Below are 26,190 nucleotides of genomic sequence, written 5' to 3'. Positions count from 1 at the left end.
AAGTTTTCCACTGTTCCTAGTTTCTGGCCATTCAAAGTCAAAAACCCTCTGTCCGGTTTGCTAGGGTTTAATGCCATACATTTCGTTTTATCGGCATTTATTTCCAGGCCCTTGGTCATGCAATAACAGTTAAAGGAGTTTAAGAGTGCCTGGAGTCCTTTCTTGGTCTGGGATATTAGAATGGTATCGTCCGCAAAGAGCAACGCAGGCACCCTCTCTCCGTTAAGCTGTGGGGAATCATTAGTACAACCATTCAAATAATTGGGAACATCATTAATAAATAAAGAAAACAAGGTAGGGGCCAAGACACACCCTTGACGAACCCCACGTTCAATGGGGATATTACACGTCAGTTCGCCATTTGGACCCCACCTGATGTTTGCATAATTTCCAGCATGTAACTCTACTATTTGGGCCAAAAGACACCCTGGCAAGCCTGCCTCACTTAAGGTCCTCCAGAGCAAGTTGCGAGGGACGAGGTCAAATGTGGCTCTCAAATCTACGAAAGCCACATACAAATGACCTTTCCTGATATGCACGTACTTCCAGATCAAACAACAGAATCTGAATATTTGATCTATGGTGCTAGTCTTGCTCCTAAAGCCAGCTTGGAATTTGGAGATTATTTTTGCATCCTCCAGCCAATCATTAATCCGAAAAAGTAGGTGTTTGGAATATAGTTTCTGCAGGATGTCCATTAGACTAATTGGTCTATAGTTTGAAGGTACCAATCTATTCCCCTTTTTAAAAATTAACACAACTTCCGCTGCACGCCAACTATCTGGAAAGCAACAATTTGTAGACAGAACATTAAACAAACGATTTACATAAGGAGCCCATACTTCGATGTCGTGTTTGTATAGATCCCCCGGGATTTTATCAGGGCCAGGTGCTTTGCAGTTTTTTAGTTCATTAATCGCCCTTATTGTTTCCTCCAATGTGAAGTCAAGGGGTTCAATAGGAGGAGGGAACCATGGTATCTTGTTATCATCACCGTCATATTGTTTATAAAGGGATGTGAAGTGGGTCACCCATGTCATTTCATCCAAGAACGTGTCTTTTACAGCTCTGCCTGCATGCCCCTCGTTTGCCACCAGCCTCCAAAAAGCAACATTATCATTAGTCTTCGCAGCAACTAGCATCTCTGACCAGATCGACTCTTCCCATAATTTTTTCGATGTTTTTAGGGCACACTTATATACCTCCCTTGCAAGTTTGACTCCTTCCTTTGATTTGCTTTTGATAGCAAGGAGGAGATTTCTCTTGGCCAGCCTGCATGTATGATCATACCATAATTTTCCATGACTCCCCACTCTTATGTTTTGTTGCTTTTTCCTTGGCATTTTTGACAAGTAGGTTTTTAGTTCGCAGAAAAAAACATTGTGCAGTTCAATAAAGTGATCGAAGTGGACAGGTAAAAAAGATTGACCAGCCATAGGTCCAAACATTTCCCCAAAGAGAGAGTACACTGATGCTAGGGCCTTACCATCAGACAAAATATGGGGCCATTTTACTGCACGCCTGTTATTATTTACGTGTACATCCTCACATATTTTGACATTGGTAGTCTCAGATGATGGAATAGCTAGGTTGGCAGTAATGTCACTAAACATTTGCACATCAATGTAAAGTTCTAAAGGGTAGTGATCACTTTCCTCCCTACTTGCCACTTTCAAGTCAATCAAATAATGCCAAAGGCTAAGGGAAACAAGTATGAAATCCAAATTACTATTGGATTTCGCAAAAGTTGGATGTTTTAACAAATCCGAAGGGAGGCGGCCATTGCATGCTCTAAGTCCATGGTCTGCAGTTAGCCTTAGCAATTGAACGGCCAAAGTGGAGCACTTAACAGAATTTGAGATTTCAAGCTGGGGGATTTTGTACGCCTGGTCCTCATCCTCAAAAACATCATTAATACCAGAAACCGGTTCGAAATTGCAGTTTAGGTCGCCTCCCAGAATTACCGGAGTATCTCCAACCACCTTATTCAGAAAGAGATCCAGTGTTTCCAGAGTTGGTGAGACCTTGGAATGAGCAAGTGGTCTATTATAAACGTTGACAATGTAACATTCATTTCCATTTGGGGGTACAATTTTTAGGGCCAGAATATCGGGAGTTCCTGTATCTATAATTTCAACCCTCATAACCAAGGTGATTTTAAGCCATATAATCAAACCCCCTGACGGCCTCCCCCTATCAGACTGGACTGCCTTAGTGCCATAGGTTTTGTATCCGACTCTATGCAGAACATCTATAGCCCATGTTTCTTGCAGTAAACAAAGGTCACTAGTATCAACATAGTCAGCCCATTCAGGATCCTTAAGATTTTTGCCTACACCAGCAATATTCCAGGACAAAATGAGCAAACGTGGGGTTAATCTATTACTGAGACAGGTTTGGTCATCAAAAGCCGGCATAAGTACCGGCTGATGATGCACACTACCTAGCTGTATATCGGCACTTTGGTTATCTGTCTCAGTAACCACATCTCTTAAAATAGTGTTGGTTCCCCCATCTAAACAACTCACATCCAGATCGTGACATACCTTATAAGCTGCTAAAGACCTTTCCTTATTCTGGTGGTGGTCGGACTTGTTACACAGTGTACAGTAAGTGTCATATAACTTGGGAATACAATCAGGCATAGTCACAAGTCAATCGACAGCATCTAAACAACTATACCTGTTGAAGGTAGGAATACCAGACCACATATTTCGTTCTGCCTGTCTAGCCAAGTTGGGTACATAACCGTGATACTGTTTAACGTTGTTCCAATTATACCCATGTTGTGTAGGCCTAGGTGGGGGGTAAAAAAACGATAAAGGCCTAGCTTCAATGGGTGGTGTATCACCATATGATTTCCATTTACAAATCTGTTCAGCACTATGGGGTTCCTCAAAATAAATGACTATACAGTCACCCATAATTGATTTGGCCATGGGTCCTACCCACGGCACCCTACGAACCATGAGGATTTTGCTTTTCATGTGGCCCGGAATGGGTTTGTTCGAATTTAACCAATAGATCACTTTATTTTTTAAGGATTGAAAGTTCTCCTCATATTGGTTTTCTAATTCAGGTTCAGCAATCGTTACATTAGATGTTAGCGGGGCAACCCCTATAATATTTTGACTAACGGCTACCTTCGCCTTTTTCCTAGCATAGGTAGATATGTGTTTCCTCTTTCTCTTATGTTTTGGTGATATCTTAACAGGCACCTGACTTTTATTCGGGTCTATTTCCACCGATACCTTTGGCTTCTCACCATTTTTAATTCCCTTGGTATTCCCTATCTGTGGATCCGAAGATGGAAGGCTTTCAGATACAACACTGACAGAGGGACCCGGGGGAACAAGGTCTTGATTAAAAGGGGTAGTTGTTTCCTCAGCAGTAGAATGAACCTCGACCAAGGTGATAATTGGTGTAGGGCCAATAGTGCGCTCAGGGGTTTTTGAGGAGGCAATGCTACCTAGGGAGGATTTTTTCCTTAATGCTAGTTCGATAGAGAGCCTCCTTGCAGACTCTAGTTCCAAGGATACTCTATGCTGGAGTTTAGTGATCTCATTATCAATTGAAAGGCTTGTCCTTGTAATAAAATCGTCCAGGGTACCTGTAGCCTTTTTAGAGGATTTGGTAGACTTGCTCCTGGTTTCACGGACAGACATTATTTAAATTATAGGTGGTTTACAGTTAACACAAAAACGCTACTGGTTGACTCACATGTAGAACCAAGAGGAATGGCCCGGTCCGGTCTTAATCGGTCTATAACGGCCTAAAACGGCCCTGTCTTTGCCCAGTCTTCGCCCCAGCCTTTGCCCCGCGCGCGTCCCGCGTGCGCGTTCCTGACTCAGTTTATCAAGGGGAAGGGCAGGTGGAGGGGGCGGGAAGAGGACCAGCTGCGGCCGATGAGCGCCGCTCAGCACGCTGGTCCTCGCAGTCCCGCCTCTAACCTCGGTGCAAAAGATCCGCTATCAATGTGGCCGCGTTGGTGCTCCAATGCACATTCAGGGACCCGGTGGCAAAGTCACAACCAGTGTCTTCCGCCTGCGAGCGGCTCCCGCGTTGCGGGGGCCGCGAGGCGTGGTGTGGTGTGGTGTGGCACAGCGGCCGGAAACAGAAAAGCAAAACCGGAACTGTACTCCCAGCAGGTCAGGAAAGTTCTGTTTCCTCGCTGGTTTATTTGAGACCCTCTGCCTCTGTTTTTTTTTCTTTCTCTCTCTCTCTCTCTCTCTCTCTCTCTCTCTCTCTCTCTCGCTCTCTCTCTCTCTCTCTCTCTCTCTCTCTCTTAGAGAGGTGTAACATGGGTGGCAGCTGTGAAAGCACCTCTTACTAAAACAGGTATATGTGCGTGCATCTGTATTTGTTCATGTACGTGCATACCCCTCTAGTAAATATTTGTGGAACTAATCCAAAAATGTGATTATAAGCAGACTGCTACACCTAGCAGTAAATTTCAGTGTGCTGTCAGGTGCAGTTCAGCTATAAACTTTAAGATGGATGTTATTAATTTTGGCAGTGGCGCTTTGAGAGCTGTAATATATATGGTTCTGTGAAATCTGCACCATCAAATTTGCTTTCTAAACATAATTTATTATTATTTTAATTTACCATGGGTACAATTCATATTATACTATACTACATGCCCGGACTCTATTTGAACACGATGTTTTAGTTGCCTCTTTATAGACTTGCACCCTTAAATGAAAGATACAAAGAATATAGTGTGGATAATTGACATAAAATGGGTATTGAGTTCAGCCTGGGGCCTCAAGAGCACCATACTAAAGGAGCTGTGGAAGGGTCTTTACTGGGATTAAAAAGGTGGAGTGAGGTCTTTAAAAGGGGCAAAGACCAAAGAAGCTTAATTTATACCTGCCAACTAAAACAGAAATGTCACTGTATGAGGAGGGGGCGGGGTCTCATGCAGATGCCCTGCTAAAAGGCACTTGTACCCCCACCTTCCCGCAAGACCCTTCCTCCAAAAAGAAGAAAAAAAGCTTGCTGAGGTGGAGGGGCGATATTCTGGGGTGTTGTCGGCAGTTCCGAAAATGCTCCCAAAATCCACTGTTGACAGTGGTTTTCAGCTCGTTTTCTCTACCACAGTGCAATACCTGCCCCTCACTGGGTGACCGTGTGAAGGTAGCCAATATTGTGTGTCACACGGTGGCACTGTGTGAATAGAGTGGGACTTGACTAGTGTCTGAGTCCCTCCCACACCACCAGTGATGACACTGCTCCGCCACTCTTGCGAGGCTCTCATAGACACACCACAGCACCAAGGTCAATTGCTTCTATTCACACCAGCAGTCAGGCTCTCCATCAGGACCAGACTGGCCATAGCGGGCATCGGGCGTTTCCCCAGTGGGCCGGGAGAGTGGGGGCCGTTTTTGGACCGGTGGTGGGAGTTATTGTTGATAGGAGTTGCTCTTGCAGCAGTGCTGCAAAATAGGCCCCTTCTAATAAAAGCACAGCAGCAGTGTTCCTGCCAGCCACCCCCCAATCCCCTGCCACCCCATGGGGCCAGTCAGACGTATTTGCCAGGGCTAGTTTGTGATCCCAGTCCAGCCCTGCACTCCATGGGGTGGCTTGTTCCTCTCTCAGTGAATTCAAAAAGCTTCCCTTGGCAAAGGTGCTGAGAATTTAAGCCCAAATACTAGTAATGGACACAAAACTACTCAAACATAAACATAAACATTTTTGAATATAAAATATATGAAATTTATTAAAACAAGGTACTCTAAAACATTTAAAAACAAGTTATCATTTCATCAACTCCATCTACAATATCATCACAGTCATGGTTTATCTAAAATTCATCTATAATTCACAAATTCTCATCCTATACCCGATAATCTAGACACTAATCATCACCTAAATTAAAGCAATAACATGTAAAGGATTATGTAACTGAAAAAAAAGGAGAGACAAACACAGACACAACAATTTGTCATAAAGGTTTGCACATCAAAACCGTCATTCAAAACTCAATCCTAGACCCGCTTGATTTGTGTTGTTCTCAGGATGAGCTTGATTACTCGATTGTGCAGTATTTAGCGTCGACGCGTTTCGATGGACTTTTTCAATAGTGTGCCATCTTTGTCAAGACCGAGAAATAAGTCTCTCCTATTTTGTGGCACTGGATGGTTGCCTCATACATAGGAATCCTTGTTACATGTCTTTATCACACCGCATTGGATCTATTTCCGTTTTTGTATGTTCGCATCCCTGATCGGGGTTAGTCTGAGGGTCTTTTCTTATTATCTTGTTCAGTACCCTTTGCTGCTACCTTCGAAATTATCGTAGCACAATAGCTTTTTTTTTTAAACGGTAACCCTTCTGTGTTTTCTGGTATTCTACTGGACAGTGGGGCACAGCAAACACCGCCCTTTTGGTCACCTTGATTTTTTCCCAATATCACGGCACACTGGTCCTTATTGGGGTGGGTTTAGTTGACAGCTCTCTTGTTCTTAGACTCTTGTACTAAGTCTCAGCCTCAGTCCATCCACACCCTACTCCAGCCTGCCTGCAAACCATCGTCTCCTTGTGGTAATACAGCAGTATTACCACGAGGAGACGACGGTTTGCCGGCAGGCTGGAGACGGGCTCATCCTGAGAACAACACAAATCAAGCGGGTCTAGGATTGAGTTTTGAATGACGGTTTTGATGTGCAAACCTTTATGACAAATTGTTGTGTCTGTGTTTGTCTCTCCTTTTTTTTAGTTACATAATCCTTTACATGTTATTGCTTTAACTTAGGTGATGATTAGTGTCTAGATTATCGGGTATAGGATGAGAATTTGTGAAATATAGATGAATTTTAGATAAACCATGACTGTGATGATATTGTAGATGGAGTTGATGAAATGATAACTTGTTTTTAAATGTTTTAGAGTACCTTTTTTTAATAAATTTCATATATTTTATATGCAAAAATGTTTATGTTTATGTTTGAGTAGTTTTGTGTCCATTACTAGTATTTGGGCTTAAATTCTCAGCACCTTTGCCAAGGGAAGCTTTTTGAATTCACTTTTTACAAGTACCCTATTCCCCTGGTGTGTTAAGGGGTCTCTCTCAATCTTTTTATACTTGTTCCTCTCTCAGGCAGGACTTTTTAGCCATTTCCAGGAGAAGACATATAGTTCTTCCTCCAGATAAGATTCCATTTCCCTTTACCTCTGGGATGCTGCCTGTCAAGCAGGCAACAGCTGCCCTCTTGGTATTCAGTAGAGTTGTGATACAAGTAAAACGGTCTGGTCAAGCAAAGATCACTACAAAACACAGTATGCTGTTGTCACTGCGCTACACACAAGAGCCGGTGACAGGAGCAGTGGTCTCATGCCACTACTGAGGGTGCACTTGATGCGCCCCTCCATGTCCAGAATAGGTTCAGTACCAGACACTTGTCAAGGCAGACCTATGTCTTCACACACACACTATATTAATGTGACACTGGGGGCAAAAATACAGTAACCAGAATACCAGATATTCACAGTTGAACACACAGGGCAGTGGACATGACTGTACTCGATGCAGGGGACATTCCCATCCCAAAAACGGAAAATCCCACAAAAGAGGGCCAGAAAAAGGTGCATAAGCAGACCAACCCATCTCCAAAAGGCACACCTGCGTAAAACATTAATACAAACGTATATGAAATTTTGATGCGAGATGCAAAGTTGTTTACAAGTATCAATGCCAATCATGACCCCACCAAGCCAGAGGCGGACTTTGGCTCACCATCCAGTCGGCCTTCCCCCAGCCGCGGTGGATGCCGGTCTGCACTTTGTACCGCCATCCGGTGTCTCAATATATGCCAGAATAGTGTACACTAATACTGTGCTACTCTCTTGGAAACCCGACCGGGTTGGAATTGTCACCGGTGCAGGGATTACACATACCGTCTACCTAGACTTTGGCCCTGAAGAGTCGGAGAGCACTGTGTCTCAGATGAAACACGTGTCGGCTGGCAGTTCTCTGTGCCAATACACATTAAAGGAACAAAGAAAACTACAGCGAATTTTGTTTTGTTATACTGAATACGAACATACACTGTTCATGTTTGACTTATTATGTGTGCACAGGACTGTTGCAATTGTTGTATGTGGTTGGTTTTCCACCACAAAGTAAGGGGTTAGTAGGGTCGCCTCTTTCCTGTTAGCACCATCATAAATTGATCTATGTCCAATTGACCTCCGTAAATTGTACAGAGCGCCACCAGTTCCTCCACACTAAAACCCTAGCTTTTTGTATCATTCTCTTTGCCTCTCTTTTCAGAATCATGGTCTGCACATTTCTCATGAGCAGAGGGGGTGGTTGGAGCTTGCCTTCTTACCCCACTAGATGAATTCTCTTGACCCAGGTAATAAGTAAGGGGGCCATTCTCAATTGTACCCTTTTTACCATCCTGTGCAGTGTCTTCCCACTGTCAGCCTCCAACTAGGCCTGGGTGAAATGTAAAAGTAATTGGCGTGATTTGTGTAATTTCAGGAATTTCGCTTTATGCTTGTTAAGCAAAATTCTCAAATCTATGCCATAACACCAATTTGTGTAATAATATTCCATTCACGGCAGGTAAAAATTTACTGTGAACATGCCACAATCATGAATGCACAGGAACAACAGAACGCACGTGGCTGTTGTTTGCAGTGTTTTTCCACTATTCTTTAGAGCAAAATGCACTTGCATCAAAAATTGACGTCAGGATCCATTTGATACTAAATATAGCGCCAAATGACAGTTTTGCACTTCATATAATTTTGCTGAAATTATGCGTAATTAGACAAAATAAAATTACTTTAATTGTACACCCCCCCTCTTCTGCTCCCCACCACTCCACCTCCAGCATGGCCACTCATTTCTTGGCTGTGGTCAAGTAATCCTCCCTGAGCCGAAAAATTGCTGCACCCCCTGTAGTTCACAGCAGGTCCACAACTTGGACATCTATGTTGACACTGCGGCCAAATTTGGACTCCAGCTCAGATTGGGACAGCTGCACTGCCTCAGTCTGACCCCCAGCTGATGGACACACACAGAAAACTACTAACTGGTGCCACATTGCCAGTATTAGTATATCAGGGAAATCCTCATGCAAGGATATCAGGTGCATTGACAGTGTTGTGTGGCGCCCACTACTGGAATAACACGATTCACTGGGCCAGAATTGAGGTGCATTGATTAAGCTGTGTGTTAGGTTTGAATTTCAAGATGATGTTCAATTATGAGAGACATGCAAAGGGCCCCATAACTAAATAGCACGGGATTGTGAAGGCAAGGACGGACGTGTATTGGCTGTGTAAAGCTCACTATATAGCTTTATACCTAACCCACCTCTCATATTGTTGAATGATGTTGCCATATAAAATGTATATCTAATCGTACCTCGTGTAACTGTAAAGCGCTCTGATACCCAAGGGTCACGTTCGCGCTATACAAAACTCTCTAAATAAATAAAATAAATCTGCATGTGTGTGATGATCGGGAAGAGCTTCCCTGTCCTGATGGGGCAAAAGACAGACTAAGACTGAGGTTCAATTCTAGTTCTGCTTGCCAGTACTGGGATAGCAGAAGACTCTACATGAATTTTTGTGCATTTACAGAGATTTGTTCGGGTCCCAGAACTCTATTTGCAAAGTAATTGTACCGAGCTGCATGTGGGCCCCACTATTGGAATAGCAAGAGGTGCTGCTGGTCGTGATTTGGGTGCATTTCAGTGCAGTGTGTGGGTCCTAGAATTAAAGTAGCTGTTGTGTTTCCAGAACAGATTGAGGTACATTGGCAGAGTGGACAACTCCTATTAAGATATTGTATGGCATCATTAGATCTGGCATTAGCCAAGACCGTTAGATTTAGAATTATATCTAATATGTATTAGGGGGCCCTCAGCTAGCCCTTTTCACCCACTGATCTGCTGTTGTGTCATTCATGTTTTCTCTCTGCCCGCTACAACATACACAATGGGGGCTAATGGGTTGGGTTCACCTCTGTCGTTGAGTAGCTTCACTGTGAGTGACAGTATTCTGCCCTTTCTCAAGCAGCACATACACACACAGCAGTCGCCATCAGTGCCAGGGCCTACTATGGCAATGTATGCTTTTGAGAACAAAATTGTTTTTTGATTTTAGCCATTCGCAAGGGCTCAGCAGAACACCCAACAATAAAAGATTTACATAACCATGGCAAAAGAAGTGTTGACAAAGTCAAAAGGCTGCAGCCAACTCCAGATCTATTGGCTTTGCCTGTCCTTGTTGAGCCTCGCCTAATTCAGCAGATGTGCTGTCTCTTGTGAGACATAGTGTTATCTTACAGTGGGCTTAGAGCCCGCCCACTGCTTATTATTGGTTGGATTGTCACTATCAATTTCTTGCTTGTTATTTGACAACTTCCACCTGCTTTCTTTCCTCTGTTGTTCCCTTACCTGGAGCATGAACGCACTACTTGTGTCCTTGCGCTGCTCATTTGCAGGCGTTCCTTTTTTTTGGAGCACTCTACAACAGTGCCTGTTTTTTTTATTTACTTCCCTCATGCACTCTTCCACTCTATGTGTTGCTCTTTCTCACCCTCCCTAAGTTACCATTCGTGCTTCCTCCCCACTTCCTTCGCTTGCTGTTTCTGCTTCATCACCATCCTCTTTTCCGATTAGTTCTTCGACTCCTACCACCCACTCTCCATTGTCCGTGCATTTCCATATCCCCTGTGTATGCCCCTCTTGGCCCCCTCCATTATCAGCCTCAGACCCGTCTTCTCCCGCCTGTCCTCAGTTGTCTGCTTGCTTCCATTGTGCCCCCATCCATTTCCACCCACCCTCATTTGTCCTTGTGCTCCCCCGTTGTTTTTTGTGTGTCCTATCCCCTCCCCGAGTACTTCTCCACCACCCTTTCCCCGTGTTGCCTCGTCCCCCAACCAACAATCCCATTTGTCTTTTCCAATAAAAAAAAAGCGCATTAGCACTTTTTAATGTTATTTTTAGCCAGCTGCACACAGGCTGGAAAGGCCTTTTATTCCACCAGGTACCTTACGCTGGAGTCTTTGGGGGCCTGTCACTTTTCCCAGCTCCTGCGGCAAATTGCAGCAGTGATGGGGAGGGAGGGAGAGAGAGAGATAGCGAGAGAGAGAATGGATGGAAAGAGTGCGATTGGTTTAGGCATTTTTACCAGGGCAGGTTTTGGTTCCCAGTGGGATCCTGGCTGCGGTGCAGCATGGCTGAAAATCATTGCTAAAACAATAGGTCTCTTACTCGAGACCTATTGGCTTTGCCAAGGATTGTTTTTATAGTTCTCCTCTACCACTAACGAGACGCAAAGCCCTTTCTGGGATGTTGAGTGAATAGCTACTCAGTTTGTTAAGCATCATTGCTTGTCTGAGCCTGAGGTGTAGAATGGGAGTAGTATTTAATGCCTAGTGTAGACTTCTCGATCAGCATGTGGCCAGGCTTAAAGTCAAATCCACGCTCCCCACTGAGTGTGTCTGCCGGACTGAACTGTCCTGGGCAGAGGTGGGGGCAGAGAGGGGCTCCGTGGACGCAAGTGGTTATATTTCTTTCTCGGGCAGTAAAGTGTCTCTGCCCAGCTCCCAGGGGCCCTTCGATTCTATTATCCAATCAGTGACAGCGACATGTCTCTGGGCAAGTACATCTTTTAATCTTCCCCATGTCTCGCCCTCCCCGGGGCGGGATGGGGCAAATTAATGAGGTCACTTCTTACTAATGCTAATAGCCCTGCTTTCAACTCAGACAAGGGGAGTGCTCCTGTAACTGTCAGATGTGGAGTTAAAAGTGAAAGATGGGGTCGTTGGGGTCAAGGGAAGCATCCTCGTGCACTCTGCAGGATTGCAGCAGCTGCTGGCGGGGAAGGGCAGTGGACACGGAGTCTCCCTCCCAAGCGCCGTGTATTCCCGAGCAGCCAAGACAGACAGACAGACACCCGAGTTAGATAGACTGCTGCCCCACAGTCCCATAGCCAAGGGGGGACAGACGTACAGCCAGGATGGCGGAGGTGGGGGCGGTGCAGACTTAGATGTGGCCTAACAGCCGGAACGAGGGAACCAGGTTCCAGTTCCGGCGTCGCTTCAACATTCTGTGATTCTGGTTCCGGAAGAGAGAGCCTTTCAGTTTAGCTAAGAGAGGACAGCTGCCGGCACCACGACTTCCGGCACCCTGGGGATCCTGGCAGGAGCAAAACAGGTGTATAGGATTTCACATAATTCAATCTACAGAAAGACAATCCATGTCACTGAAAGCACCGGAAATTGTACTGGCTAAACATTGTTTCCTATTTGATTTAAAGGAAAATTAAATCATGGAAAATACATTGTTTTCTTTTCATTACAAAGGCCCTCGCAATTAGATTATTTGAGAATACTGACAAAGGATTTGTAAGTGCCATATTAATGGGGAATCCCATTACGCAGAACCTCTCTCTCTCCTTGTCCCAAGCCACTCCCTCACTTCCTTACTCCCTCATCAAAATCAACCTCAAAAACATCTTCCAGGCAAGCATTCATATCAGGAATTTTCAATGCAACAGGTCTCGCATTTGCGAGAGTTTGAGCAATTGGCATTGTAAATGACAATGCCTTTTATTTTAGTGTTTTCAAAAGCAACACATATGTAAAAGGCATTGTCATTTCAAGTGCTGATAGACCGTGTAAGACCACAAGTAAAAAGTCCAGTCATTATGGGAGGTTACAAATGCAGAGAAAGCGGTACCAAGGAGGGACTAGTAAGCCTATTCACGAATGAAATGCAATGATTTTGAAAGTACTGTAACAGGAGCCAATTGAAAAGATGGGCGGGAAATGGGCGGAGCTTTGATTCCATTCCTCAATACACCATGCTTCGCTGCGCTGCCCAGACTCGACCTAAAAATGGCATACATATTACAGCGAGCACTTCCATAACCCAATCTTTTTGGCCCAACCTCCTAACAGCCTTGCATTATTTTCAAGATACATTTTTTGATTATTCTGAACCTGGATTCGGACCTGGTCTGCATTGTTGGTACTTTACATTTTCTTGGTAAATATTTTAACATGATTCTTCACAATTTCTATACTTGTGTAAGAATACATTTCAGTGGGTCGCCTTTCCTGTGCTTGAAATAGATACATTAAATTACATACAGCAATAGCACATACCTTGCTCCTCTCACTGCTCTATTTCCTTGTGTACATATTCTTTGAATATGAATGTATTGCCCCGTGTGCATGTACTCATGGAAGGACCAGAGATGTAGTCTAGAAGGTCTGAGTAAGTCTTCTCGCCAGAAAGGAATGCTCTGGTGCGCCTCTGCTACACGCCTTAGCTGTGTCACATCCACCGCCTCGATGGAGGCCTGAGTGGGCAGCCATTCGTATCTCTAAGTACTCCTGTACATGCCTCACAAGGAGAGCAACAACATTTAGTAATCTCTACCAACCTTGTCTGTCATAGAAGGTGTAAGGGTGAAGTTTTGCAGCTGTATCCAGTACCTCTCCCACCGTGTTCTTCCTTTGCCATTTCCCTGCAGGTTATCCTGTTCAACGCTTTCATACTGTGATCTCAGCCACCACCTAGTCCCAGGAATCCACAAAGGGGAGAATTGTTGTGCTTCCCATAATAATCCTATTCTCTACCTGGCTAGTGCAGCATCCGGAGTGCACCATCAGTTTTCTTCTGAGAGGGTTGCCAATGCCATTCAGCTGGTGTTGGGAAGGCTGACTGACTGGTGGCAACCTATTGACTATGAGAACTCTTTCTGCGACTGTCACTGATTTGTAAAAGACATGCATTCTTCGTAACCTCAAGTGTGTGGTAATATGCTCCAGTGAATGATTGCGTTCGAAGGATGTATTCCTGCTGCATCCATTCACACCAAAAGAGGTCATCTTCCCCATGAGAGCCATTTCCAGAAATTTCTTGCTCATGCATGTTTCTGTCTGGAGATGGCTCGAATACACAAATATTCCCACCAAGCCTCTCATTCCGAGTCCAATTCGGGACAAAACAGGAGTTTCCAAGTAGTTTCGGGATTCTCCTCAGTATCCAGAGTTCCTGGTGTGGAATGACCTATGTCTCCTTCCCCAACGTTGTCCTAGAAAGAGAGAGTGTAAATGTTCTGTCCAGCTCAAACCAGCATCCAGATCCTTCAGAACAGCATACATACGAGGTCCCTTAAGCCAGCACTTTAAATTACAATGAACATCTGTGTGGATCTGTTGTGTGATCTACTGAGTACAGACCTGCATGTTGCCCATTCTTCATCTTCATGGGGAGCACATTGTGAAGGTTCTCTTCTTGACCCTGACCTGTCTGTCTTAAGTTGCCCACTCTCAGTGAAGCCCAGCACCAGTAAAAGGAGACACAAGTCTGAAGGCAGGCTAAAGGCAGCATGTATGATACGTGGTGACTGTGAGAGAGAGACCAGCCAAGCCGCAGTGCACCAGTGTGGCTAGCTCCATGGGTTACAAATGCAGTTGTCAGGCCCAAGTGGAGATCCATCTGGGCAGACACACTCATTGCACTAACAAATCATACTCACCCTATGTCAAAGCACACTTGCTGCATTTGAAGTATCTTTGAATCAACACATTGCAACATGGAAAGGAAGGGACTTGCTCCTTTCACCTAAGTTTCACACTCACCAGGTAGAGATTCAGTAGATTGGAATAAATAGTGTCATGTGAAGTTTCTCTGTAATGTGGAGGTTGAAATTGATGGGATAGTTAAAAAGGATGGTTCGGGTGCTCTCCTTTCCCAATTTTGGTGAAATGAATAACTTCTGTGGAAAATGCAATGGGCTCTGATGAATTTATAAGTAATGCAATGTCATTCAGTCACCAAATACCTGATGCCAAGGCTTCTCAACTTATCTAAACCTGAGCCCATTGAAGAATTTATCAAGCTCCAAGTAGGTTTAGTCATTCAGTTTTAGGTCTCACCTACAAGACAGCGCATGTGCTGTTTTTTGCTAAACCTATTGTGGGCATACCAAGAACATACAGGGATTTGGAGTCCACACATTGCTTACTATTGGTTGGCTTTCCTGTCACTCTCATTTTCCTGTTTCTTACTTGTGTCCCAGCTCATTAATGTTGTGTTTGTCCCTCCCACGGAGCAGAGCCTTTTAGCATCTCTTTTGATGGCTTCTAGCTTCAACTACTTGCTTTTCAACCACATTGTTCTGGCTTGTCTTTGGAGGCTCTGCACAGCCGATATTCTTTCAAGATGTTTAGCCTCCTGATGACATTGCTGGCAGCCACTGAAGATTTATTTGATGGTCTGGAGAGTCCAAGTGCTTCCAAGGCACGGGTAAAAACAAAGTCCCACCCCTCCAGGTGCCAGCCCCATTCTCACGCAGTGAATATTTTTGTGAAGCTGACAGATCTGCAACCTCCTATCCTATGCAGAACATGTACAATAAATGGGTATCACCAATGCAAGCTCCCACATGCACAGTGAACAGGCAAGTCACACATGGCTGCTCAGTAAGTTCCCCTCAAATGCAGGGCTGTCTTAACAACGGGCAAAGCAGTGCACTGGGCCCTACCTACATAAGCACTCACAGTAATAAAAATGTTTAATGGAAAATTAGATTTAAATTCTGGTCTGCATGGGACCCCTATGCTCATGGGGCCCCTGGGCAACTGCCCGGCGTGCCCATGTGTTAAGACGGTACTGCTGAAATTCAGAGCTGTTACAGAACATTCAGCAAACTACAAGCTGTTCATGCAGCCTAGCTAAACCACATTTTGATGGACGATCCTTTCTTTTTCTTTGTCTTTTGCAATCTGAAGGATGCTGGTAATTGTCCTATTAGCAATGCTCTAAGCAAATGTAAATTTGAGGAAATACTTCAATACGCCAGGGACAGAGGAGACTGGAGAAAATGTACTCTTTCAACTTGACATTTCTGAAGGAAGAAATTTAGGAAAGAGCTATTGATTTTCTAGAGAATCATAAAGCAGGCCCACTCAAAAAGCTTTTAACTTATCTGCCAACCTTTAAATGTGAAACATCGAGGCATGCTTAGGTTAATACGTCCCAGCTATGGAGTAGACTTTTTAAAATCATGACTGATATGTATGTATGGAAAAAATAGCTCAAAAGCATCGCTGCCAGGTCAAAGTTTAATTAAAAACTAAAAAACGTGTTCGCATTAAATTTCACTTGGCCATTAACGGGTGGGAAATGCGAAGCTCAAACAGTAGTTGTCTCAGGCTGTTAAACATTGTTTCCTTTAAAAGACAAAAACAATCGGTGATAGGTATCTGAATGGGAAGTCCATAACCAGGGCATAGCTTCAGGAGGGTGTTTTGGGTGTTACACCCCTCCAATAAATGAATTTTCTGGAAAATAGTGGGTACAGGTTTTGAGGGAGCTGCTGCTCTCAGTGCTCCAGAGGGCACTGGTGCCCTATATTTGCTCTAACCTAGCTGCATTAAGACAGCTGGGTTAGAGCTTTCAAAGTGCGCATTTTTGGCTGGCTGTTACAAGATGGCTGGCGAAAGGGACATGCACACTTTGAAAAGTGCCCAGGCATCCTCCCCTCCTCTCTGCTGCCGTCACTCTGCAAGCCCCGCCCCGTCCTGACCCTCGGTTCGGGACGGGGATTGGAAAATAAAATGGAAAATAAAATGGTAATCAATCAAGTTGATTACCATTTCCTTTTTCATCTCTGGGCCTTTTTTTGTGCATTTTGGTGAGTGGGGCAATGCTCCTCCGCTCAAATGGAAGAGCCTCCCCTTGCTACGCCCCTGTCCGTATAGAACAGCCGCGGCCCGTGGAGGGAGTTGCGGTGGCGCAGGCGGGGCGGGGGAGGGTCAGGGTGGGGGGTGATAAACACCGAAATATGGATGATTGCTGGTAAGTAAACAATTAAAACGAATTTCGTTCCATGCCCTGCATTGCAAAATGATGCAGGGTACGGAATGAAATTCGTTTTATTAATTTAATTGTTTACTTACCTACAATCATCCATATTCCGGTGTTAATCACCCCCCACCCTGCCCCTCTCCCACCTGCCTGCCCTACCGCAACTCCCTCCACGGGCCGCGGCTGGTATAGAAGTAACAGTCAAAAGTCTGTGACCACATTATGGGGTGTGAGTGGCTGCTTGCACTCGCTAATCGTGTTCTGCTGCATTTAGTGCTATTTCTGAGTGCAAAACTAATCCTCTAGTCCATTTTTGATGTTGGGGCATTTTTGCACTAAGAAATAGCACTAACCTCAGCATTACATTTCTTGTGTAATCTTGTGTTTTTTGTATTTCCGGGTGATTATGCTACATGGAATTAAGTGTTTTATGCCCACCCCTAGTTATTTCTCTGTTTTGGGTCCACAAATCCCATAATGGGGAAACAAGGTGCCTTTTATGCTTGCCAAGCTCCCTTCTCCAAACAAAACCACCCAAAAATCCCAACAAACCCAAAAGCTTGCCATGGCTGGCGTCAATGTCCTGTGCAGTGGTTCCCAGCTCGTCTTCCCAGCACACGTGTGATATCAGCTCCTCGCTGGCCGCTGGGTGACATTGTGAAGGGGGCTGACATCGTGTGACACAACTGTGTGAGTTGTAGGCCTGTTATGTCCAGCTACTCTGGCTTCTGGATACAAGCTGACCATTGAGAACAGAATATCAGTTTACATTTTGATGTATGGGATGCTCTGTGCACAAGTACAGGGAAAAAGACTGTCAGGGGGACTCTGTGCTGCTCTTTTTATTTAAAAGTCTAGGATAGGTTAATCTCTGGGATCGAGGAGGGCAGCGAGTGCTAGTGGGTTCCAAGTATTAGGAATTAAACTGTAAAAGCACTTAGAACCTTCCCAAATTCATCACAAGATCAATGAAGAAGTGCTGCTGCCACTCCCAACCACACCCCAAGATCAGGCCCGGACTGGCAATAGGGGGCACCGGGCAATCCCCGGTGCGCCGCACGGGTGGGGGCCGGTTTTGGGCCCCTGGGGGTCGATTTTAGCTGCAAAATCGGCCCTGTAACAAAATCGGCCAAAAAACGGCCCTGGCAAAGAGCTCAACGGCACCCACAACCCCCGGGGGTGGGGTGAGGGGGCCAGGGCCGGACTGGCTACCGGGCAGTTGTGTGTGCTGCCAAGCTAGGGGCTAATTTCTCAGTGGTGGGGGCTTATTTCGTTGATGGGAACCTGCGTGCGTTTTGAAATAAAAAAAGCAAAACGAATTTCATTTTGCACACGCAGGTCCCCATCAACAAAATTAGCCCCCAGCACGGCAGCACACACTACTGCCCAGTAGCCAGTCCGGCCCTGGAGGGGGCCATCCAAGCACTTTGGCAGGGCCGGTTTTGGTTCCCAGTCCGGCCCTGCCCAAGATTGCATCATTGTGCGAAGAATTGTCTGCAAACTCTCTCTCATCTCATTGTGGGAGATTTCCTTTGTGCTGTATGGTGTTGGGAGCCCATTAAACATCAGAATCCACCCATGGCATCTTGTGAGCTGTCAAGGCACTTTGCTCCTGTTCACCTCTCAGTACACCCTGTGCGGGCTCCATCAAAGGTCAGCCTCAGACCCCCAACTGACTAATGGGAAAGCCAACCAAGCTTGGAGAATGAGGTCAAACTACTAGCATTTACAGACAGAGGCCGTGAACCTGAAGCATCCTACCCCTATGAAATTCTAAACGTGGGGTTTAGTGTTGTATGGATGGTCAGTAGCTTGTGTCTTGGCGTGGTGACCCTGAGCCAGTATATCCTGTCCGTTGGGTACCGAAAGACAGAAGTTACGACAATAGCCAGTATGACTTCTGACTGACTAGTCAGAGTCCAGACCTCACAATGCTACCAGGAGTCAATTAACTTATTTTTTCATGATCAATGGGGATATTGTCATGTTCACGATCTCCCTTAAGGAGCATCTCACCAGTTGATGACACTCCTCAATCATATGTTTTACCCTTTTCATCTGCCTGGCAGACTGTCTGCAGTCCATTGCTGTACCTTAATGTTCTATCGCCACTCTCTTCTAAAAGTATAGCTCAAATTTAAATCAAACTTAACTATCAATAGTGAAAATATTCAGTCCTCCTTAATTGATTAACAAATCTATTAAAATAATTTTTGCTCCAGTTGCAGATGTCCATTCACTTCATTTGATGTTAGATTAGAATCAAAATATGCATGTCTTTTACACCCATCATGGAAAAGCACCCATGCCATCTAGTCATCTTCTCACAGGGTTTTGCAGCAACTTCCACCAGTGATAAACATGGTTAGTTTACCAACTTGACCTTGTAATGGCCCAACACTCTGTACAGTTCCTTGCCTTCTGTCTCATTTGGCTACTTTGCCCAAGCCAGCAATATGTATGGACACATTTCTATGTTCTGCTTCTGCCCATTTATTCAAAATGCCCAATGTGAACAAGACATTTTCTCAGTCAATTGGTAAACATAAAACAGACCCTCACATCAACTTGCATCATGAACCACTTCAACCCTCATGAAACAGCAATACATTGCCTCCTGCTCCTCACAAATTCTGTTATGCCAAACTCTGATCACTTTCTTCACCAGATGATGTAGAATGTTGCCACCTCTTTCTACAGCTCACCTCCAATAACTAGCCCCTTTACACCTGAAACTAGTTCAAGGTCAGTTATTCCTCCCTTCTTCCCTACCAAAAGAAATCTCGATAGGCAATCAGCTGCATTATAAGTCAACTCCAACAGGTACTGTACACAAAATTTGCTTTCCTTGAGCGTGACAAACGATCAGGCATCAATGATAGTGAATTGATCTGAACTCTTGCATTTGAACACAAGCACAAGGGCCTAATGGCAGTAGCGGCTGCTACTGAACGGGGTGGTGGGGGGGGGGGGGCAGAAAAGGGCGTGCAGAAGGGGTAGGAAATAAAAAAAATTAAAAGGCACTCACCTGACTACCACCGGCCGTCGCCTCTCCTCTGTTCTCTCTGCAGCAGGAAGCACACAGACCCCCCAGAATCCCCTGACCAATCACAACGCTGCCTTACACCAGCGTTGTGATTGGTCTGGGTGCCATGGTTCAGCGCTTAAATAGGGACTGGGAGGCTGGACATGTTCTCCACCCAGACTGTGCAGAACATGCAAAGTGGGCCTGATGGTTTCTCCGGCATCAGACGGCCGGCAAAACCATCATGCGCACTTTAGGTGCAGCCACCACTCCTCCTCCCTGTGATGCAGGGAGCCTAGCCCGCCCATTCAACCTGTCTTCAACTGCATGCTCAATACAAAAAATAAAATGATAATAGGGGAAAGTTATTATCATTTTACTTTTCGTATTGAGCTTGCAGTTGAAGCTGTGGGGCGACGCTCCTCTGCCTTAATGGAGGAGCTGCCACTGCCTTAAGTCAGCTCATGCACTGTGAAAAGAAAACACATAAATCAAATCTACAATATTTGATTGCCCCCTCAAAGCACTACAAACTGTGCTAATGCTACTCCAAGCCTGCTAGTAATTGTATGTGTGGTTATGTAAGCAATGTTTTCTTTCCTTCATCAAATCTGTCCATGATGAGATCTAATATATTATCGTTTACTGCCTGACAAAACCTCATGTACTCCTTGGCGCCTCCAAACTATACCACTTTCTTCATTAGAGCTTTCATAAGTCTTCCATACTCTTCAAATCTACTTTCAAGCATAACTAATACTATATGAGGCAGAGAAGGGACTTCAGCTGCTATAAATTTATTTTGTTGGGGAGCTTTCATCACTGCAGCTCCCAAAGCCATCTTAGTTCCAAGTCATTCCTTATAATAGGGGGTCCCAAGTGCCAAGTGCCCAGTGGGAAAACCTCTTGACAAGAAGTCTTTAAGGAACAAGTATTGAAGTAGGAGTGCACAACTTGGAAACTGAAGCCGAGGTTCTGAAAATGTTTTTTTTACTAGGCTCATCATGCGCAACAATTCTCCTTCAATGGTTGCTATTTGTTTGAGTGAAACTTTTAAGAGTGAAAGTTGTATTGTGAAGAGATTAATTGAAAAAAAGAATTACATTGTTTAAGAAGTATTGTCTTGGCATTGATATAGAACTACTAAGAAACATAGAATTTTAATTTGCTATCAGAACCTATTTAAAGGCACTGAGGGAAGATATATATGTTGCTAAAGATACTCAGTATATATACAATACAAGTGTGCTGCAATACTTCTATAAATACAAGTTTTATTTGGGAGCTGAAATGTATTCAGAGGAAATAAACTGCCAAGAAATCATATTTGTTTTAATTTCTAATGGAAGTTGGTCTTTTAATTAAAATACACAAAACAAATCAACAAACGGCATATTTGAATTGTGCTTGTAATATGAAAAATCGCAATAAAGGTAGACTTCTACTTCTTATCTACCGAGTGAATTTGATCAATGAAAAAAGTTTTAAAATACACTTACTAAACAAGCTGGTATAATGCCAATGGAAAAGGCCTTGAATTGCCTGGTTCCATTCGATTCAGCAGAGGTAGATACAGAAATAGTATTTTAAATGGTGCATTGTTTTTGGTATATATAGTTCATTATTTGATGTTAACATTTTTATACATGACACAATGCTATTTTAATGAGTGTGTATATTACTGTATGCAGCTACGTATATGTTATGGTATTGATAAGGTTTTCAACAAACTGAGCAATAAACTGATTTTGACACAGAACTGGAAATGCTGGCTCCACACTGAAAACATCAGGACATATAATGGGCTGCCATAATGTAGGGCACAAGACATGCCAGAGTCCAAAAATAATCTAAAATAACTGACCGGAGTACTAGTAGAAGCAAGCCGTGAAAACAATTACAGAGAACGATCTGCTAAAATAAGTGAGTTTTTAAGATATTCAGTAGGTTAAGACGTCTCCTGAAGGAAACATACATTCTTCAGTCTGTGATCTCTGCTGTTCTTCTACAACCTTCATAGAGTTACCAAAGGAGGTGGCTGAAGGTATTTGTAGAATAAATACTACATATGCCTCTCCGTAGGGACCTCAGACTCATAGCGTGGGATCTGGGGTTGTAATTCCTACTCACTATAAGGCCGTCATAACAACTAATGTATACGTAAGTTGGTACCTCCAAGGAGTGGTGCAAGACCGAGTAGAAGATATACTCAGGAGTTGCTAGGGTCGTGATCAATGGAGTGTCATTGTCTACCATGAGATGCTGATGGAAAGAGAGAGCGATACTACAACTGGACCAGTGTCCCAGAGACAGGGCCGTAACCCGGCACACCGCGAGGCCATCCACCTGACCTGTTTATTGTCTGTGTTGAGTGTGTCATTCCATCTTCAGGTGTCACGGAGCTAAGATTCATCTGATTCCTTTCTTCTCCTGACTTTAACAGTCCTCTGTCTCCTACAGGTTCCACCACCCAGTGTCTCCCAGTTACAGCTGCCGCGGACGTTCTCCCACCTCCACCAAGATGCGAGCTACCATTGTGTCCGTGTTTCTGTCCATGGCAGTGTTTAGCTTTGCAGGTGAGTGATGGGAGGAGGGTCCAATCACCACAGACCTAGATGTTGGACATATCCTCTACTCAATAAAGTCCAGGGACAGAGCTATCATTAGTGCAGCAGGTGCAGAGGCACCCAGGCCCAGGACCGTGAGGTTGCTAGCAATCATACGATGGCTGTCCTTCACTCCCCATATGGGAAGCGAGGGTCCATTTCCTAGTTTACATTTGCGCCTATTACCTTACTTATGTCACTGATTGTGTCACATTTAGACCCTATGTTTGTCCTCTATGTCCCAATAATTACCTGTGTGCTAGGGAGGGAGGGGGCACAGCCAACAAAGGACTGCTATGCAGTGGGTACCAGTAGGAGTAGAAGCAGCTGCTTGTCTAGACCTTTAGCCTTGTCCACAGTGGAGCTTCTGTTAATGTTTGTAAAAATTGATTTGTTTCCTGTGTGGAGAGAAAGGGAAACCCACACCTTCTGGGAGCGTTTGCTAACGCGGGATTACTGGTTACTAATTATCTTGCCAAATCCCTTCTTCCTGTCGACTGAATCGTTGGTACCTGTCTTGAGTAAAAGGTAATCTCGAGGTAAACAATCAATTTAAGAACTTACACCACTCTAAATGACCACTGACCAAAATTAAGTTTTAAAGATTTAATATAAAGTCAAAGATAACTGAAGATACAAACTTCTCAAAATGAGATTCAAAAGGTATATCGGAATCACTATGAACATGAACTTCTTGAATAGTCTGAGTCTGAAGAACAAAATAATAAGTACAAGTTCGAATACCATCAGGGTTGCTAAAATGGATACAAGTTGCAACCTCAAAGTCATTACAGAAAAGAAAATTAAGGTTAGTCTGTCCCTACACTATACTAAATGACATCCCTACTTAACAAGATCTTAACCCTCTAGGTGTCAGCCGTGGTGACTTCCTAAGAAGATCACGCACTTCTCTTTGTCTCTTCTCTGATAATGGGTCTCTCCTGATCAGCCTATCTGCCTACCCATCCGCTTCCTTAGGCTCCCAAAATCATCTGCTCTGCTCTCCTCCCGGGTCACTTTCCCTAATACCAAATCACATTTCCAATAGAAACGCCCCTTGGGACGCCCCTCACGTGGTACATCTTTCCGCGGCAAACTCCATGATGGTACTCTTGAAGACCCTCGTTAAAGTTGACCTTGGTTTCCAGGCTCCTTCTTCCGTGCGCTGATACCCCCTGAAATTCCTGGAAACTCCTACAGGCCTGCGCAAGGCGCCACTGAACAAAGTCCCTTTCATTCGAGCTGATTAGGACCCTCGCACCTGCATACAGCTCGTCCTGCAGTGGGCCTCAAATTCCAGACTTCACCATATCTTAGGCCATAAAACACTCTCTGAGCTTCATACTGGACACCTCACGACCTCTCCTCTAACGAGCACATGACGATTTAAACTACATGACATTATCGGCTCTGGCCTACTTGATTTACATGCAGCAGGTTCCTGCACTCTTAAAACGTTAACTTGATTTAAACAGCAAACATTCTTAACTAGCATACGTTTCTAAAATAACACATCTATAAAGCATATACTTTTAACCCTAAGTTCAATAGTACATTTTGAAAGAACCATGTCAACCTTGTCTCACATTATTTTAGCAGCACGTTTAGATTTGCTTGTGAATTGCCATGAGGCCTACACAAAATACTGGGTTTTAGAGTTACATTCAACTCTTACATTATTCCTTTAACATGAGAACATGAGGTTTTCATATCCATCCCAAACATTTCTACATTAGTCTCACACAGTTATGATTATCGTTACTCTACTTAAACATTCTATGCATTTCACCACTGAATATAAGACACTCTGTGTATTTCACTTCTAAATATAAACACTCTGGTGCAAAGTACATGTGAACTAACTACGTGCTTGTAAATATGGCGTATTTATACATTTTTTCAAACTTGTGCTCTCTCAGTCCCCCCTTTGATGACCTTTAGGGGTCATCATCACCATGACACAAAAATGTAGAACCTTTAAAGTGAAGTCAGGACAGTACCACTTCTTTTCATACTCTCTAATGCTTTCAGACTCTTATATTGGGTGTCCTGCATCGCTGTCAACTCTTCTTCCTGTTTCTTCATAGCTCTCTGTAACCTATTTGCTCTATACCATTGATACAAACGCACCAATCCCCACAAAGTGATTACACAAATCACTACTATGATGATGGGTTTCAATATGTACCAAACGATACCCTTTCCTAAGTTGGCAAACCAACTTCCAACTTTACCCATTCCATGGCCTACTTTTTCCCACACATTTACCTTTGCCAGGTCCTCAATTTCGTAGTGTATGGCAGTGATGTTTTGTATATACTTCTCTAGAGGCTTTGAATTGTCTGGAATGTAAGTACAGCATTCCTGTACCTTCAAGGCCCTACAGACTCCTCCCTCTTTTGCTAACAGAACATCTAAAGCAAGTCGGTTCTGAAGAACCATTGCCCTAATCGATTGCATCTCCCCTTCTATCAGCATCAAGGATCTTGCAGTACTGGCAGACAGTCTATCTACGACTGTAGCTAACCTCCTGATCTTAATGTCATTCATTATCAATCCTAAGAAAGGGAATGCAGCACCTATTACATCTCCAATTACTTCTGCTGCACCTAGCCCTCGCTTCCATCTAGTTGATATTTCTCTCTTAGGCGTGTCTAAATTCTCAACATGATATATTTTAGGGAAGACAACAGCCAGATAGCATGATCCGTACCAATTATCTGGTAACTTCACATAGGCATATCTTCCACATACAAAATATACATTTGGTATTGCTTGCATCCCTTTCATGAAGTTCTTAGAGTAGTACTCCAATTGAAAAGCATGTTCGCAATTGACTTGTCCTACATAAACGTTTTCATAGTAGGAGTAACTCCTGTGAATGCACAGTTTCCCCCGTTTCTCCTTATCCAAAGCAATTGGACCAATACTACCTTTTCGTTGTTGTGCCCTTTCTTCCTTGGTCCAATCTGTTTCTCCTTGTCCTGATGCCTTCAATGCCTTCTGCTTTCTGTATCTAGTATCTACCTGAGCTATAAACTTTTTCTCAACTTCTGATATTTGACAAGTCAGATTGTTGTTTCGAGCATGTGAAGTATCTAACGTTCTCCATGGAATAAACCATTTGTGTAACCTGTCTTCGCTTTTGTAGTAGTCCCATTTGTTCAAATGCTTGAAATTCGGAACCTCTGGCAATGTCGAGTCGAAATTCGAGAAGTAATACTCAAATCCGTCTCGTCCATAAAACATACTTAACAATAAACTGCACGTTATTCCATATGTCAACGGGAGATGATGGTATTTGATACCCTCCTCTACCGAAATTGGTAACTGCATACATACATAGCAGTCCTTTACCTCCATGGCATCAACATATTCATAAAGCAACTTAGCATAAGCATTTGACTTGTAATTCCCCTGTGATTCATCCATGTGTAACCTTTTTACTTCTGCATCTAACAACGCTTTGTCTTTCTCATTGATGTTTCCCTTTTCCTTAACTGTGGTAGTTCTCGGTGTGGACACTCCCCTATCCTCCTTAACTGTGGTTCCATCCCCTTCGTGTCCCGCTAGGAATGAAACAGTTACCACTAAAATTATAAGAGAAACCACTACTCCTAAAAATGTAACAGCTATACATTTTGCCCTGCGGTTCGGGTTGCCAGCCTCCATGTTCTCAAACAGTGTAGTTTTCGACTATCTTCCAGCATTC

General features: G+C 44.0%; 1 protein-coding gene across 1 annotated transcript in view; it reads left to right on the top strand.

Annotated features, from left to right (window-relative positions):
• CNTN2 (contactin 2) overlaps positions 1-26,190 on the top strand; it is a 323,201-nt gene that overhangs the window by 52,241 nt on the left and 244,770 nt on the right. Inside the window, exon 2 of the mRNA XM_078644632.1 lies at positions 22,333-22,448. Within this exon, the coding sequence (XP_078500758.1) occupies positions 22,394-22,448 (55 nt within the window). The 5' untranslated portion in view covers positions 22,333-22,393. The remainder of the gene's footprint in view (positions 1-22,332; positions 22,449-26,190) is intronic.

The sequence above is a fragment of the Lissotriton helveticus genome, chromosome 5_1 (assembly GCF_964261635.1).
Source record: "Lissotriton helveticus chromosome 5_1, aLisHel1.1, whole genome shotgun sequence".
NCBI classification, from domain to species: Eukaryota; Metazoa; Chordata; class Amphibia; order Caudata; family Salamandridae; genus Lissotriton; species Lissotriton helveticus.
The sequence above is the reverse complement of the archived record's forward strand: the minus strand, read 5'-3'. Positions and strand labels throughout refer to the sequence as shown.